The 19,900-nt window shown below is 33.6% G+C and overlaps 1 protein-coding gene across 11 annotated transcripts in view; it reads right to left on the minus strand.

The window, feature by feature from the left end:
- Positions 1-19,900, minus strand: part of DMD (dystrophin) — a 2,282,798-nt gene that overhangs the window by 1,466,556 nt on the left and 796,342 nt on the right. For 10 of the 11 annotated variants that reach the window (XM_032285804.1, XM_032285805.1, XM_032285797.1 and 7 more), the window contains one exon: positions 6,459-6,634. In XM_032285804.1, coding sequence (XP_032141695.1) covers positions 6,459-6,634 — 176 coding nt within the window. Of the gene's footprint in view, positions 1-6,458; positions 6,635-7,930; positions 8,133-19,900 lie in introns of those variants that run through there. The other variant, XM_032285808.1, reaches the window with a different exon arrangement.

Consider the following 19,900-nt stretch of genomic DNA (forward strand, 5'->3'; position numbering starts at 1 on the left):
CTACCACACAGAAGACTCCATACAGGCAAGGAACAAGGAATGGATCCTGGCCCAGGGAAGCTTTAAGTCTAGTGGATGAAACAGACATATGGATACATCATTTCATCATTAAGCAGCAGAGGTGTTATAAAATGCATTAGTAGTAGCCCACAAGCTACCTAGGAATAGATGGACCCTTTATGGGGGCTGGCATGAGGAAAGAGAATCAGGGTTCAGACTGTAACTGAGAAGACACTCTAGTGAACTGATTTCCAAAGTGCGGGCCCTAAATCAGTAGCAGCAGGATCACCTGTGACCTTGTTAGAAATTAAAATTCTTGGGCACCCCTCCACACCTATTAGTATTAGAAACTCTGGTGACTCCGATGCATGCTGAAATATGAGAACCACTGTTTTCATGAAAGTTGTGAGGATTCTCAAATTTTATGGTGTATCAGTATCACCTAGAGTGCTCGTAAAATATTTTTGGGCCCACCAGCAGAGTTTCTGATTCAGCAGGTTTGGGAAGGGCCCTCCAAATCTGCATTTCAAAGAAGCTTCCAGATGATGATGGTCTTTCATGCACTGAAGTTTGAATATTGCCGTTCTACTAAGAACAGCAATCTGATCCCATAGCATTCACTAGAATTCATATTACTATATTGTTCAAAACACTGTTATTGGCTTATTCTTGATGTATAAGACAAAATAATTTCAAGGATATTTAGTAAACGGTTACCTTCCTTTTTGAGGATCTGAAGATGGTATGCAAGGTTTCTTTAAAAAAAAAACAAAAAAACAAAAAAACAACAACAAAAAAAAATAGTGTCTAAAGTGAAACTTGAATTTACGACCAAGGTCATTTCACTTTAATACATATAAAGAAACATGACATTGCAACTATAATACTAGAATGGAATTAGGAGACTCAGTACTAGTCTTTATTTTGCAACTGAAAGCAAGTGATTTAACCTTTCTGGACCTCAATTAACCTGTAACCACGGACAAGTCTAGTCTCCTTAGGAAAAAAAGAAGTAAATCACCTAAAATGTTTTGTTTCTATGGGCTGTGCCAAGGGGCAAAAATGTCATTACTGAGTTCAACATCCCAGATATTTTAGGAACAATTTATCATATAGAACGTAAAAAAATGATTCATGGATACATTAATCATCTAATTAGGTCCTTCAAATAAATTGGTGTATTTTCCCATACAACTTTCAGATTTTAATTTAGAAACCAAAGTTATAACAAATATCTAAAACAAAAATGTTTTAAGCATGAATCTCGTAGAACTGCAGAAAGAGTGGTCTTAGTTATCTATCTTCCTTCCAGAGAGGTGTGACACAATTTAACTTAATCCGGACAGCAGCCATACAAAGAAAGAAAATCAAACAAACAAAAAACAGAAACAAGCTGAAAAGTAGAATATATAGTAATAATTCAGATATGTAGATCTGCCAATTTATCCTTCCACTTATTTAGCATGTAGGCAATAGCCAGAGAAAGTAATCTTACATTCTGTCTGCTTACCCTGGAGAAAACAAACAAACAAACAAAAACAGAGATCAGGTGAATTAAGGCATTTCAAAATGCCTCTATATTGTCCTTGAGGATAAAAATATTTATTTACGAACACTTTACTTGGGGGAAATTTTCTTTATTGAGATGGTATTTACTTAAAAACAATTTGCCATTCGTTTTGCCTGTTGCTACAAAAGTATAAACTAAAGCTTTTTTGAAAAATCCCTTAAAATAACTGCTACATGATTAGGAAGTAATCTCCTGGATAAATATCAATTAACTAGATAACAGATCTACTTTTAACCTAGCCTGAGTTCCATGCTCTGATAATTACCTACATGTAAAGTAATATCACTGAATTGCAAGAATAATTTGCTATTAGAAGTAATTATCTTGTGACCCAAATCACCAGACATTTTTGTAAATCTCAGTGTAAGGAGGAAAATTTATGCAATAAATACAACATATGTAGAAACTGTGTAATTATTTAGGAATCAACTAAATGTACCTCACATGGTTAAGAAACTATGCTATGGTAGAGAGCTGAGTTTTAAATCCCTTAATCGTTTTCAGTAAATAAGGATACCCCAATGGGTAAAACTGGAATAATTAAAGATTATTAGAATTGTCACATGTATATTTTTCAGAACAATTCCAGGAAGAGCTAGGTAGAATTTTTAAATGATATTGGAATGTCAAATTTTAGTTACTATAATTATTTGAATTATATATCATTTACTCTCTCAACAAACATTTATTGGTTATTATATGCGCAGTATTTACTATAATGGGATCTAAGTAAATATAAAGAAGTATAGTAATAGGTTTCCTTTGTTGTGACTGGCAATGAGAAATTTTATGTGAGTAGCATGAAGGCATATAACAAAGTGAATGTAATGGAATTTACTGGCTGAAGTGAAATGATTATTGGGAAGCTAGACATAAAATTAGTGGAGAATGAGAATAATATTGAATGCCATAGGAAGGGCCTGGATTTTATTTTGGAGACTTCTGGAGTTATGGGAATTTGAAGGTCTGGAGAGACAGCAAAAAGCAACATTTTAGATATATTAATTTTAGATACATCGATTAGAAAGGAGAGCAGTTCTCCCCAGAGTGAGGTATATGGCTCAGGTTATGGACCTGACAATTAGAATTATCATGAAATGACTGAAATGATGGCACTTGCCCAATAATCTAATTATAATAAAGAAGAAGAAGAAAGTAGAAGAAAGATTCACAGAACTGGAGAAGTCAGGTGGTAAATTCTGTTTTGAAGAGGAAGGCATGAAGGTAATTTTATATTTGTTAGGTTTGGGATGATGTTTATTGAGGAATTTTTCCCCGTTAATAAGAAATGACTGCTATCTTCACCACTCCCTCCACCACCATCATCTCTACCATCTTTACCTCTCCCACCATCACTTCCACCCCTACTACCCATTGCAATCTTACTCCGTCTTTATCATCTCTACGGTCTCCACCACCAAACAAGAATCATAACTATTGCATTTATTGAATGTTTACTACCTTAAAGCAATGTTTTTAAATGTTTCTTATTGAATCCTCCTGACTGGTGTTTTATAAAGTGAGAATATTGGAATCAGAGGCATAGTTATTAAGTAATTTGCCTGAGCTCATAAGCTAGTAATTAAAACAGGCAGGTTTCACGAATATCAGGTGTTATCACCTATAAGTGGGAGTTAAACATTGAGTACACATGGACACAAAGAAGGGAACCATAGACACTGGGGCCTATTTGAGGGTACAAGGCGGGAGATGGGTGAGGATGGAAAAACTATGTATCAGATATTATGATGATTATCTGAGAGACAAAATTATCTGTACACCAAATAGCCACAACCTGCAATTTACCCATGTAACAATCCTGCACATTTATCCCTTGAACTTAAAAGTTGGGGGGGAAAAGCAGGCAGCATTCAAACCTGAGTAATTCTGATTCCAAAAGCCGTGATTTTTACAATATTTGCTGCTTCTCTAGACACATAAGCAATGAATTAAAATACCTAAAATATGTGTGCAGTGTATAAGTAGGTATGGTTAATTGGAAGGAACAAATGTTTGCATTTGATAAAAATGAACACTGAGGCAGTGGCTGGATGCACAAGTGGAAATAGCTTTAGAGATTTAAAGCTTTAATTTGAGGGAGAGAGTCACATCTGGAACTACATAATTTGGGAGTCATTCACTTAGAGCCAGACTCGAATCAATGAGAGGAGACAATCCAGATAAAGAAGTCAGAAAGGCAAAGAGATGGATTTGTGAGATAACTCCCATAGGAATTAGGCAGAAGGAAGAAAACAAGTCAGGTAAAGAGTGGTAGGTGACAACTGATAGTGTGTTCTAGAAGCTGGAAGAGGACATCACTTAAATAAAACACTATTTGACAGATGGCCAAGACCTCGATATTGACAGTGAAATGTTAGTGGGTTTCACATGGGACAGAAATGGGACACTAGCTAATATCAAGCTTCTGGTTATATTTGCAGGATGCCTCTTTAGTCATTACAATACTTTAACCAGATTCCACCTTGTAGACAATTATCAATTAATGAATTTGTTCCTAAATGTCTACCTTTTTGCTATCTTCATTCAGTCTAAATATATCAATCCAATGTCTTATATAGAGCGTTCCAATAAGTTTGTTAAATTTTTGTCCAAAACAGGACACATTTGAGAGTGAAAGTTGATGCTCTCTATAAATATGCAGGGACAACAGGTATAATCTGGAATAGCTTCAGGTAAATCAATAGGATTACCTTAGTCACATATCTATGAAAAAGACATTTTACTATACAGCCCAGATTTTTAGCTACCTCAGTTCAAATCCTGGTTCAGGTACTCTGTAGCTGTGTATAATTTTATAAAGTAATAATAGCCATACACATTTTGGGAGGTTATTGGGAAAAATACATGTGATGCCAATAAAGCATTGAATCTACTACTGAACACATAATAAATCTTCAATTAACGTTAGTTTTTACTTGAGGAATTTTTCTTTATGTACCCAATGGAACTTGGCATTTAGGCACTTATAAAAATTGTTGAAAACTTATAATGCAAACAAATTTTGGCGACAGAGTATTTTGCCACCAGCCACTCTTTCTTGAAAACAAAAAGAAGTCGGACCACACATTTTTTTTAACCTAATGCATTCTCCAAACAGGAGCCAAGAATAAGCTTCTGAAGACAGAGACTGACATGAATCACCTTGTTTTGTTAATTTCTGTATTAGGCAATTTCTGAAGACATTAAGAGGGTTAGGCAACTAGGTGTCCCTATTCCTCCGTTTGGAAAACTGTCAGAGGGTTGTTGCAATGTTGCAAAGTATCTAAAAATCCATATGCCCACTAAGGGTTGTCTGTAAACACATGTTTAATGTGACAACAAACAAATCAATGTACATCCTACTAGGATTAATAAAAAGGAAATTCATCAAAAGCTTTATTGGTTTGTACCATTATGCTTTTTTCTCCATCAATTATTATTAGTCTTTCTACCACCATCACAAGCAGAATCCTTAGAAGTTCTTGAAAGTTTCTGCCCCCCAAAAAATGCTAATATTCGTAGGGTTTGAGAACCATTCGACTGGAGGAACGGTCAACAAGCTTTTTCTGTGACAGGACAGATAGTAAATATTTTATTATTTAGGGTTTTGTTGACTATACAGTTTGTGCTACGACTATTCAAACTATGCCTTTGTAATGTGGAGGTAATCAAAAATGATAAATAAATGAGTATGGCTGTGTTCCACTAAAACATTATTTATAATACTGAAATTTGAATTACATGTAATTTTTACACATCATAAAGTATTATTTTTCTTTTGATTATTTTCAACCATTTGAAAATGTCTAAACACTTCTCAGCTGATGAGCCATACGAAACTGGCAGCATGCTAGATGTGGTTAGCAGGTCTCAGTTTGCTGACCCCTCGACTAGAGGATTTGCTTAGGTATGCTGACACAACGGGGAGAAAAGGCCCAGTGATTTACTTTGGAATTATCAAAGCAGGTCTTAAGTCATTAGTTAATAAAGAAGTACTGAAAGTCCCAAATAATATATTTGAATAACTTTTCTAGATTTTTAAAATTTTCTTAGAACATCTGACACACTATTTTTAGGTGTGTGTTCTTTTCATACTTCTTTTCCCTGGTATACACAAATTCTAATGTCAAGTGTTCCATGAGTTCCTAAGCATATGCTGCTTAGAGACATACGGCAGATTTTAACGTTCTTTCTTAATCTTAGAATTACAATAACTGGAATGAGAGGAAAATTGTACCTTTTAAAATAATTTTTATGCCAGCTTTGCACTCATAAAATTTTATTGCCATCATTTTAATATATCCACTGATTTACATAATACCTAACTTATCTAAAATGCGCAGTTCTGAATATTCACAAAAAGATCAGTTAAAAATTCTAACACCTTCAAGATAAGATTTTATAAATATCAAAGAACAGGAAATCTGTTCTGTAATTACTCCTGATTTAGGATGTGCAGATTGAGACATTATGTTCTCGTAAACTAGCAGGATGGATCTCATCTATTATAGGTGTACTTCTTCATGAAAATGTACTTTCCATTACTGGAAAAAAGATATTTAATGCAAAACTAGGGACTCAACAAGCAGGCCTTTTATAAGAAAAAAAACTCTTTTAGGATTAAAATGCTACCATAGTAGTTTATCCCCTATAGTTTCTTCTTCCATTCCAGAAAACACCATCTCCATTAAGCATTTAGTTTTTTTTGGGAGAGTGATTTCTTGGGAAAATTTTAAAACATACTTCATAATTTTTCTCACTACGTGAACTGACATTACAGGTGCCTGAGACTTCTGGAAATACTGCTGAAGTGAAAACACCAACAACAAAACTGTTATAAATAAGTTTTCTCCACCTCATTTGCAGATAAAGCTTAAGATGCTCTCACCTTTTCCTAATTTCGGAATCCACAGTAATCTGCCGCTTCTTTTGGGGAGGTGGCGGTGGAAGTTCCTCTTGAGCATGTTTTACCAGGATTTGCTCCCTTGTGGTCACCATAGTTACTGTTTCCATTACAGTTGTCTGTGTCAGTGATGGCTGAGTGGTGGTGACAGCCTGTGAAATCTGTGAGAAGTATTGAAACAGAGGTCAGACATTGCTCGAAAGACATCAGTAAAGACCGCTTGGAGTGCCAAAGGAAAATAATGAGAAACTGTTCTTGCTTGTTGGTAGATTGACCTTCAGATCAAAATAGCACCATATTGAAGCCAAATAAAATTGTTTTATCTGACTTAAGCTAGGGTGACTGAAATAGCAAAGGAAAGTAATCTCAACATCGAAAGTAAATGTAGTGTCTCTTCAATTTATTGGTCAAATTGTAGGAAATAAGGGGTGGGGCAAAGGAGAAAAACATAGAGTGTAATTCATTCTGATAGTTAATTCAACATGCTATTTAAAATGTTTACAACTTTAACATAAATTTTACTAACAAGCATCAGTGCCAAATCTATTGCCTGGCACATTTTAAATGCTTATTAATAGTTGGTAGAATGCATTTTTGGTTATCATATAGATTGATTATTTTACATTATAAATTTTTAAATAAAATTATTTGAACTTGGTAATGAACCGCTCTTTAATCAAATAAGTGAAATGTCTTTAAAATTACAATAAAAGATTAACATAAAGTACCCATTAGTACATACATATCTTTATGTTGAATGTTATTCAAAGGCTAAAAAAACATACTCCTCTTGTTTGACTTAAAATAGTGAATATGCTCAAATATTTGAGTTCCCAAATTCATCATTGGAAACACTTCTTGGTTTAGAATCTCAATTACTTTCTGTTTATACTTTTGGCAGGAGGCGGGGGGAACCAGATCATCAGTCTTCGGAATAATACATTTTGTGACTCAAGACATGAGAGGCCATCACCTCAATACATGGGCATTACGAGACAGACAAGTTCTATAATTGTGAGACAATCCTTCCTTCTTTAACTATCATATCCTCTGTCTCACAGAGCTCCTTTTATTATTATTGTAATGTTACCTCTTGGGATGGCAATCATTATCCTTCTGGTAATCCAACTTATTTGGAAGATCTATTTCCAAAGAAATCATAAGAGGCCTGCATTGAAACTGCCTTTAGGTACAAGCATAGGAGAAGAGATCTCGCAGGATCAAAATTCATTTTAGCAATCTCCCCGATCTTGCCAAGAGGTAAAGGAAAGGTTTGTAGTAATCTCCCTGCCTCATACATAGGGACTGATTCCTTTAATGTTAGGAAATGGGAAAAGCCTCACTCAGGATCTTCTTATTTCAGCTTCCAAATTGGCAATCAACAGTGAATGAATAAAATTCTTTCCATGATATCTTAAGTTAAAATCACTTTGACATGTATAGCTTAACAAGGCTACCTTTTGTTGAAGACACGTGTTTCCACATGTGAGGGCCTGAAGGACTTCCATTTTGGAAGGCTAAAACGATACTAAGAGTTAAATTTGCTACATGTGCCAGGCACAACTTTTATCTTCTCTAGGATCTCCATAGATTCATTATTCAGAATCAATCACTGAACCTCAAACACCTTTAATTATAGTCTATTGACAAGTTATGTCAAGATGAAAGCAGAAAGGAACATGGTTCTAAAAAAAAATGCTTAAAATATAAACTCAGACATTGCACCCAACACAAAATGACCATTATGTGGTTAAAATTAGGTTTATTTCTAGTCAAAAAGAAAATGTGGTGTTTAGTAGAATTCCAAGAGCATTTATTTATAATTTGAATATTTTTTAACCATGAGCAAACTTTCTTTGCAAAGAAAACATCATTTTTAGTAGGATCCCATAATTATTTATTTATTCGAGTATTTTTTTAACCATAATCAAACTTTCTTTGCATACAATGGTGGCTAGAAGATAGCACTTTGCAGATTAAGAAAATATATAATTTTAAATGTACAGACCAGAATGCCGAGATTCTGAAAATACAAAGCTAATTTTTGCAGTTATGTCTAATCTTACAGAACATTTGTGCTACTAAATATTTGGCTTTTAATTTCTGTAATGTTAATATTTTCTTATTAATATCTGCTTATAAAATTAGATAGATATGCCCATGGAGGGTAAAGGGAAATGACAACATTATATACTGTGAAACTGCATTTAAAAATATACTAAACCTTATAAGAAAGAAAAATGAATTATTTTTAATAAAAGAGTAGTAAGACGTGATTCTGTAATTGTTCTATATTATAATCACTACTGTGCTGTAATTGAAAATACTACTTCATTTCCTCTGGGATGGAGAAATAAGAAAACTGTGCATTCACCCTGTAAATATAGGGTAGAACTCATTACGTATAACAAATTAATAATCACTCTCAAAACCTACTCCATAGAATCAGAATAAAAAAGTCAGTAATGTACTACATCTCCTTATGGCTTTTAGCTATTGACTGTAAACACTGAATTATGTATTAGAATCATTAAGAAATATAGACATGAGAGTGATTATGAAGGCCATTTAACACAACCTCCTGATTATTACAGAACTCACTGCTCCCTGAAAGAGAAAACTCCTGTCTTAGGATGGCAACAAACTTTCCCACTGGGAAAGATTTTCTTAACAGCTAGAGGAATCCTGCCTTATTATGACTTCCTCTTGTTAAAATTTGTTTTGAAATCTGAACCAAAGCAGAGTAAGTTAAATACCATTTCTACCTGATAGTCTTAAAGATTTGAAATCTAATAATCATGACCCTGGCAAATATCATTTTCAAACTCTATAATGCCAGTTATTCGCTAGAAGCATACCTAATTTGATTAGTGGTCCAAATATAGCATTTCTTGGCTAGGGACACCAATAGTCAAAGAATTCTAAAACTGTGTAAGTTATACAGCAGTTGAACCACAAGATTTCAATAAAATTCTAACATTTGTTGAATATATATTCACTATAGGACATTCAGAACTGAGTAAAATAGAAACTCCATATTTAGGAACCTTATAGTAAAATAAGGAAGATGATAATCACACAAACAATTGTGAAAATGAATGCCACATGAACAGTACCAATGTCTAAAATAATTACATATACCAAACAACATACAATAATCAAGTAATTTTCTCTTTAAATGTTACAAAAACAGATTTCTCTCAGCTAGCATTTTAACATTTAAATTTAATTTGGTGCTGAAGGCTACATATAACATTTATCCTTGTTTATAGGGCCTTCATAAACAGTAAATTTTGGAAACAACCTAATGTCATAGATGATGGTTTAAGTAAATTATGCTATATAAATGTGGATAGAGTATTATATTTCAAATACTTCAATGTCATTGAAAAATGTTTGCCTTATAGTATCGAGTCCACAATGCTAGACATAAACATTGGTTGGGTTTTTTTTTTGACAGAGAAAGTAGAGATAGTTTCTGTTATACAATGTATATTTCTGTAGTTGTTTAGTTTCCAAATTTCTACTGTAAGATATTATCTGCAAAATGTTGCTTTTGTAAGCAAAGAAAAATTTCAAAAATTTTGTCAAATCATTGTTTTAAATCTATCATTTCTATCTATATATCAATATCTATGGAATTGTATTCCTGTCACTCAAATGCATTACAATGAGGAAAACTACAAGCATGATAAGAATAACTTAGTGCCTTAACTAAAATGTTGAATATGGCAGGATCAAAACTAGGATAGAATACAGTGTGACCTATATTCCACAATCTTTATATCTTGCTAACTATACATTTATCCAGTTACCTTTCTCCGTTTTGATTATGAGTCTATTTAAGACTCTCAGATGATATCATGAAAATAAAATATATTTGTTTTTAAAATACTGTTCATTTGATCTGTAAGTTCATTGACCTAGTTAAAAAAAAATAGGAAAGGTTTAGAATTACTTGTCTTTACATTTGGGGGTTGGTTCTTCTTAGAATGATTACAAGCAGACACCTTGGAGCCAGGCTCCACAATAACTGAACACCAAATCCATAGTTTGTATACTGTGACATTTGGGGCTGGTCGGTTCTTATCTTAAATCTATACATTGTTTTCTTCATATTTAAAGTAGGAATGATAACACATTTCTTCACAGGTGTGTTACAAGCAAGGACAGCTTCATGGGCTTGTAATTTATGCAGTTGCCCAGGACCCCTGCTCAGAAGGCTTCCATGCTTGTTTTCAAGCTCTGCTTCTACTGCCTTGAAATTCTTAGGTTTTGAACAGGAAGTCCTGTAATTTCATTTTGCACTACACCCACTAATTATGTAGCTAGTTCTGGTTTTGAGAATTAAACAATATTTGAATAAAATAAATGCTCAATAATGTCAAATATCAGTAGTAACCACTATCTTTTCTAAACGCTCAGGGAAATTTGAAGAATTTTTCTATAGTCCTTATTACTCATAAGATTACATATGTTTAAAAATTTTAGACTTTAAAATTTACATTTTCTCATTCTGAGAAAAATTGGAAGAGCATTTGTCAGCCTCCTGATATTATTCCAGGGTGCGCCTCTTCTTGCAGTAAGATTGTGTTTATTTTGGTAAGCCTGGAAAAATCAAACTATGTTCATGCAATGAGGTTCTTTCTTTCCGTCTTCTCTTCCATTTGTTTAAAAATATACATTTTAAAAAAGAAATATATGTACATCTAAGCAATTTTAAAGAATATAAAAGGGTATACAATGAAATAAAATACTTTTTTTCCACCACTCTCTCCAGTTTGTTAGGAATCACTACAAGTCATGTATAACTGAACGACTGGGACACATTCTGAGAAATTTATCCTTAGGTAATTCTGTCTTTGTGCAAACACCATGGAGTGTACTTACATAAACCTAGATGGTGTAGACTACTATACAGCTAGCCTATGTGGTATAGCTTATGCTCCTAATTACAAACCTGTACAGCATGTGACTATACTGAGTGGTGTATGCACAATGGGAAGTATTCGTGTATCCAAACATATCTAAAGGTACAATAAAAATGTGATATGCAGAGTTGGGCCTAAAACAATCCTTAGGAAAAAATTTTAACAACCCACAAAATCATACCAACCACACTCTTAGAGCGCAGTGCAATAAAAATAGAAATCAATGTTAAGAAAATTGCTCAAAACCATATGTTAAAATGGAAATCAAACAAAGTGCTCCTGAATGATCTCTGGGTAAATAATGAAATTAAGGTAAAAATCAAGAAATTATTTGAAGCTAATGAAAGTTTAAAAAGATGTAACATACCAGAATCTCTGGAATACATCTAAAAGTAGTGTTAACAGGCAAGCTTATGGCACTAAACACCCATATAAAAAAGTTAGAAGGATCTCTAATTACAAAACATCACAAGGAAACAGAGAAGCAAGAGCAAACTAACTTCAAAGCCAGAAGACAGGAAATAAAAAAATCAGAGCTGAACTGAAGGAAAATGAGATGCCACAGAACATAGAAAAGATCAATGAATCTAGGAGCTGGTTCTTTGAAAAAATTATTAATAAAGACAGACCACTACCTATACTAATAAAGAAAAAGAGAGAAGACTCAAATAAACACAATCAAAAATGACTAAGGGGATGTTACCATTGACCTCACAGAAATACAAAAAACCCTTAGAAACTATGATAAACACCTCTATGCACACAAACTAGAAAACCTAGAAGAAATTGACACATTGCTGGAAACATACAACTTTCCACGTTTGAGCCAAGAAATTGAATCACTGAACAGACCAATAATGAGTTTCAAAATTAAATTAGTAACAAAAAAGCACACCAACCAGAAAAAGCCCAGGACCAGAAAGTTTCACACCTGAATTGTAACGGATATTGAAGGAAAAGCTGATATCATTCCTACTGAAACTATTCCAAAAAAATGAGGAGGGGCTCCTTCCTAACTCATTCTATGAGGCAAGCATTGTCCTCATACCAAAACCTGGCAGATACACAACAAAAAAAGAAAACTTCAGGTCAATATCCCTAATGAACATAAATGCAATGATAGTCAAGAAAATACTAGCAAACCAAATCCAGTAGCACACCAAAAAGATTATCCACCATGATCAAGGAGGCTTTATCCTGGGTGGCAAGGTTGGTTCAAAACAAGTTAATAAATGTGATTCACCCTATAAACAGAACCAAAAAAAAACGAAAACCACATGATCATTTCAGTAGATGCAGAAAAGGCATCTTATAAAATTCAACACTTTCATGTTAAAAATCCTCAACAAACTAGGCATTGAAGGAACAGATTTCAAAATAATTAGAACTATCTATAAAATGTCCATACCCAACATTATACTGTATCAGCAAAAGCCAGAAGCATTCTACTTGAAACCCAAAATAAGACAATGGTGCCCTCTCTTACAAATCCCATTAAACACAGTACTGCAAATCCTATCCAGAGCAATCAGGCAAGAGAAATAAATAATAGGAAAGAATAGAAGTATAGAGAAGTATATATATATAGAGAGAGAAGTGTGTATATGTGTATATGTATATATATACACATATATATAGAAGTATATACATGGCTCTATATAGGAAAGAATAGAGCCATCCAAATAGGAAGAATAGAAGTCAAACTATCCTTGTTTGCAGATGATATGGCTCTATACTTTGGCCAATATGTCTGCCCAAAAGCTCATTGATCTGATACAGAACCTCAGCAAAATTTCAGGATCCAAAATCAATGTACAAAAATCACCAGTATTCCTACATCAACAACATTCATCCCAGCAAACTCATTACTGGTTATATACCAAAAGAATATAAATCATTCAATTATAAAGATACATGCATGTCTATGTTCACCGCAACACTAAACACAATAGCAAAGACATGGAATCAACCTAAATGCTCATCAATGATAGACTGGATAAAGAAAATGTGCTACATATCCACCATGGAATGCTATACAGCCATAGCGAGTAATGAGTCAATTAAACCTCTTTTCTTCATAAATTATCCAGATTCAGGTATGTCTTTATAGCAGTGTAAGAACAGATTAATAAATTTCCCTTTTATTTGTGACTGATATTCTTAATTACAACTTTTAACTTTCCATTTAATTATTAATATAGTTTTGTTTTTGTAAGTTCTTTATTATGCTGGGGTAAGAGATTTCTACTTCTTGCCTTTTGAGATATTCTAGTATTTGAATATTTAAAGATACTTACCAGAAAGATTCAAACTATAAAATATTAGTTACCTAATTTAGGATAACATCTTTATTTTGAAAATATTAATACTTGCAATAACAGGTACCAATTATGAAGATTTTTGCACGATTCAGGCATTACAATAAGTGTTTTGAATTATCTTATTTAGAAGACACATATAGAATATTCCCTGCTATGTTGTAAAACCTGAATAAAAGGTAGCTATTATTACCTCACAATGGCCTAAGGGTAAGTACTAGCATTATTTTCATTTTATAGATGAAAGTTACCTTGTTTAGGCAGATAAAACTTTTTAGTAGCATAGATGTAAATCTAAGTCTGATTGTTCATTCGTCCAATTCTTAATATCTATGCCCACTTGCTCCAACACTTGTACACTTTTATGAATTGTGGTTTCCTTTTAAGTGGTGTAAGTGTGTGAGTGTGCTTATACGCATACACATACATATATAAAGTCAGGATATTGATATTGTACACAATGGCATGTCATAACTATTATATAGGAAGAGTTACTCAATGTTAAATATTTTTGGCTCGATATACTATATCGAAATCTGTGCAAAATTAGTCAAAATACACTACACACACACACACACACAAATCAGGTTGACAACTGCGGATCAAGGTTTTCCATTATGTTGTTTGTATATATATTCAACCCTTTTGAGTGATCAATGAGTTTTAATGGGTATGGAGGAATTTCCCTTCTACAGTTTAAAACATGCTGCATCATCGTAGCAACAGCTTTAAATAATGACTGATAGCTATGCTTAAAAACCAACTCTACAGGCATGGTAGCACAAGGCACAAAAATCTGGTAACAATTTCTATCTCTAAGCAAAAGAAAATATTTATATGTTGAATTTTGGGAGGATCCTTGGGCAAAAGATCAGGTGGTCACAAAGGAAGCTGCGTTATTAATCACAAGATTATAAAATGCTTTATCTTATGAAGTATAGAGGACTTCCCATAGCTGAATGTAGCATACAATGAGTGCCAAAGTTAATCAGATTGGCTTGGTAATTAAATTTTAATATTAATTACTGTCTTGTTTTGATACTAATAATGTAATAAAACTTCTTGAATAAATCCTGACATTGGAATCATGAGCAAAATTATCGTCAAATACTCAGAAGGTATCATAAAAGAAGTCATTAGTTTCTTCGAAATAATATATGATAATTAAGACAGTTTATTGTATAAAACTGTCTGTCCAATTTGATGTATTTTGTTCCTCATTTTAAATTGTCTTTAGTACAGATTGTATCAGAAAGAAGAGATGTATGTTGTCTTCTGGATTCATATTAAATACAGAATTTGAGCAACTGTGTGAAGTAACCGCACCTGCAAAAATTCCAAAGCAATGAAATTTATTTTTTTCTCATCCATCTAGCCTTCCTCTACATATCATCTAACACTGAAGTAATGAAACACATTCTATAATTAGAGATAGACATTATCAAGTATAGGTATGAAAAAGAACTTGTATTTTCTATGTGTTATTTCATTGTTTGTCAGTAGATAATAGGTGTCATAAAGATATTGAGCATTTTGTCTTTATGGTATTTTAAGTACATACTCACTGAATAAAGTGTAATAATTTCATAAGCCTCCTTTGAATAGGGGTAGGATTTTATTATCATCATTATTTTCTAGCTGCCTCTCCACTGCAGAAAGAATCTTCTTCACTAAGTACTCCAGAGTTTTACAGAAAAGCAAAGAGAAACACATCAAAAACATTTAGAATGAGATGGCCACTATAGAAATCTGCCTAGCTTACTGTTTTTAAACATTTATAAATAAGGAATGAGATATTCCAAGAGTTAACTCAGCCTCAATCTATTACATTTTTAGTGCTTAAATTTTATATTGTTAAAGACAACACATTTGTAAGGTAACGCCCATCACACTTATATACAAGGCCCATTCTCAAATACCTATTTTAATTGCTAGCAAAATGATACAGTTAATTTCCAAAGTTATTTAAACTGTACCTTCAATTTTCTTTTCTATTTTTTATTTTTTGAGACAAAGTCTCACTCTGTCGCCCAGGCTTGAGTGTAGTGGTGTGATCTCAGATCACTGCATCTCTACCTCCCAGGTTCAAGCAATTCTCCTGCATCAGTCTCCCAAGTAACTGGGAATATGGGTGCCTGCCACCATGACCAGCTATTTTTTTTTTTTTTTTGGTATTTTTAGTAGAGACAGGGTTTCACCATGCTGAGTAGGCTTGTTTCCAACTCCTTTCCTCGTGATTCACCCACCTTGGCCTCCCAAAGTGCTGGGATTACGGGAGTAAGCCACCATGCCTGGCCAACTTCAAATTTTTCTAATAAAGCCTTTAACCTGAGAAATTATCCAAAAGATGTTCTAAAATTCAAGGGAGTTAATCCTATGAACTTAAATAAGAAGAAAACACAACATAAGTGAGGTAATTTGTTTTAATTTTAGTTTTTAAAAAATCATTCCCTTTTGTTTTTAATTGGCATCAGGCTTACTAGTCTTGGAGAGCTTTCAAAAAGTAATGAAAAGGGTTTTCAACTAAAAAGCCTTAGAGTATTTTAATTGAAATTACTGGACAAAAAAGAAGAGAGGCAAACCATTTATAACCATATCCCTCTTGTACAAAGAGGGATACACAAAACGATGCTCTGAGAATGTGTACAGCCAGAATGTGGACATAAAATATTTATGAAGGGTTAAACTACATATAGGATCTTTAAAGAATGAGAATGAACTCAGAGCACGTAGAGAAATTTTCATCTTGGTATGTTTGCATATTTCTGTTTGTATTTTGGGCATAATGAAAAACACTGGCTTATCACTTACAGTTATGTTTTATATTACTCTTTCATAGGAGTGTAACTCTCTCATCAGGACATAAAAATTATATAGAAAATATACATAATTATATAATAATCCTTTTGGGGCATTCTTGAATGTAGACACAAATATATACAGCACAAACATGAACTGCCATGTACAAGAAGTGGCAAATTCTGAGCGCATTTATTTTATCTTAAAGATGTGCTCATAGTTAAAAACATTGCAAAAATGGTTGTTAGCAATACAGCAAAATATTCAAATTGGGAATGAGATATTTGAACCTTAATGAGTCATATAACTTTCCTTATTCCTGAGAAAGAAGACAATTTATTCTACTAAAAATTCACAAAACTACAAAACCTTTAGACTTACCTGAATATATATATATATATATAATTATATACCTATATATATATATACACATATATACACACACACACACATATATGCACATATATATATGCTTACATCAAAGCATCTGCTATATAAAAGTTAACATAAATTACATATTAAATATGGTAATTGCAAGGTATAATATAGTAATTACAATTACCATATTATTGTAAAGCATATGAATAATATACCCTTTCCATAGCGCACAATTTCAGTCAAATGAGGAAAGTAATGCTTCAAATTACATAAACTATATTTTAAAATATTAATTATAATAAATTTTTTACTATCGTATTTTTTTATTTTAAGTTCCAGGGTACATGTGGAGGACGTGCAGGTTTATTATATAGGCAAACGTGGGCCATGGTGGTAGGCTGCCCCTATCAACCCATCAAGAGATACTGAGCCCAGCATCCATTAGCTATTTTTCCTGATGTTCTCCTCCTCCCCCACCAACAGGCCCCAGTGTGTGTTGTTCTGTTCCCTGTGTTCATGTCTTCTCATTGCTCAGGTCCCACATATAAGTGAAAACATGCAGTGTTTGGTTTTCTGTTCCTGCATTAGTTTGCTGAGAATAACAGCTTCCAGCTCCATCCATGTCCCTGCAAAGGATGTAATCTCGTTCCTTTTCGTGGCTGCATACTATTCCACGGTGTATATGTACCATATTTTATTTATCCAGTCTATCATTGATGGGGATTTGGGTTGATCCCATGTGTTTGCTATTGTGAATAGTGCCGCAGTGAACATACACATGCATGTATCTTTATAATAAGATGATTTATATTCCTTTGGGTATATATCCAGTAACGGGCTTGCTGCATATTCCTGGTTCTAGGTCTTTGAGGAATCACTACACTCATTAAAATTAGATTAACCTTCCACAATGATTAAACTAATTTACATTCTCACAAACAGTATAAAAGCATTCTTATTTCTCTGCAACCTGGCCAGCATTTGTTGTTTCTAGACTTTTTAATAATCACCATTCTGACTGGTGTGAGATGGTGGGCTGAGGCTGAGATGGATGAACTGAGAGTAGCAGGATTCAGAAGGTGGGTAATAACGAACTTCCCTGAGCTAGAGGAGCATGTTCTAACCCAACGCAAAGAAGCTAACAACCATGATAAAACGTTAACAGCAGCTGATAACCAGTTTACAGAGGAACATAAATGACCTGATGGAGCTGAGAAACATACCACAAGATCTTCACAATGCAATCACAGTGTCAATAACTGAATGGAAAGCAGAGTAAAGAATCTCAGAGTTGGAAGACTATCTTGCTGAAATAAGACAGGCAGAGAAGATTGGAGAAAAAAGAATAAAAATGAATGGACAAAAGCTCTGAGAAATGTAGGATTATGTAAATTCTGAAGCAAAGACTATTTGGGGTACCTGAAAGAGACAGGGAGAATGGAACCAAGTTGGAAAACATACTTCAGGATATCATCCAGGAGAATTTCCCCAACCTAGAAAGCCAGGCCAACATTCAAATTCAGAAAATGCAGACAACCCAAGCAAGATACTCAGCGAGAAGTTCAACACCAAGATACATAATCATAAATTCTCCAAGATTGAAATGAAAGAAAAAAATGTTAAGGGCAGGCAGAGAGAAAGGCCAGGTCACCTATACAAATGGAAGCCCATCAAAATAACAGCCGATCTCTTGCCAGAAACACTACAAGCCAGAAGAGACTAGGGGCTAATATTCAACACTTTAAAAGAAAAGAATTTCCAAGGCAGAATTTTATATACAGACAAAGTAAGCTTCATAAGTGAAGGAGAAATAAAATTCTTTTCAGAGAAGCAAATGCTGAGGGAATTTATCACTATCATATTTCATAATTATGATCCAGTTAAAAGATATATATCCATCAGGGTCAAGGCAATTAGGAAAAAATGTACAAATTGCAATAAATATATTTACAAAAAATTACAGTAAAACAGGATCATTTGAGTTTTTGAATAAGTCAATCCAGGGTATATTTGCCCTCTTTTCTCATTGTAAGCCTCCACACAGCAAGAGTTATTATCTTTACAACATTTAGAAACAAAGTATTTTCTATCTTTTTGTGCTACCTTCTAATCAACTTAAATACCCTCAGCTTGTGTCCAGGTATTATTCAAGTCAAATCTGAGTTTGAAATGCAAGGGAGCAGCTCTCCAAGCTGATTATTTTTTCATGTTTTGATCTCTTGCCATGCAACTGCTTCATAAGGTCAAAATGCCTCAAAGCTTTGACCTGAATACCAATCATACTTGCCAGCACAGTGTTCTTTATATGACCACAATTGGATGCCTTGTCATCTCAGTCAGGATTTCCATACCCTGCCTCACAATTATAGGTTTTAGCCAGTATGAGAACTTTGCTCATTCTTTATCCTAATTATTTAAAAGAATTTTTCAAACAATTGAGTGTATCACGTGAGCAGGCATTAATGAAACTAAATTTTCTCCCACAAATATTATAGAAAATATACATACAAGTGAGCTTTGTTCTTCAAAGCCACAGCCTTACAGCCCATATTTTTGGAATTTTTGCTATGTAAGTTTTATCAAGCTCAATTTGACATGGCTAAAAGAAAATTAATTGTTCTTATATGATAGTATTTCTCTGTTGTCTCTCTTCATCTCCTTTTAATTTCTCTTTTCCTGGGTAACTCCATTTCTATCTTCCTATGAGCTCAAAAACCACCAGGCAACATTTGGATTGGTCCTATGACGCATAATTTTTGGAAAGCCAATGAGGGAAAACTGAAACATGAGCTTAAGAAGACTCAAGCTTAGTGTTCTGGAAAACAACTTACACGATGTTGTCCTTTTCTTTGTTTCTGGCCCACAATATAACTGTTTGAAAATAAAATTAAAACTGGATAGTGATCCACAAAAAGCCCTCCAGACTCACTAAACTGTATGACTTACATATCAAGCTCAACCTTTTTCCCCTCAAATGCTTTCATGTCTGTGCCTTCATTTC

This window comes from Sapajus apella, unplaced genomic scaffold (assembly GCF_009761245.1).
Source record: "Sapajus apella isolate SASKATOON/1434 unplaced genomic scaffold, GSC_monkey_1.0 scaffold17, whole genome shotgun sequence".
NCBI classification, from domain to species: domain Eukaryota; kingdom Metazoa; phylum Chordata; class Mammalia; order Primates; family Cebidae; genus Sapajus; species Sapajus apella.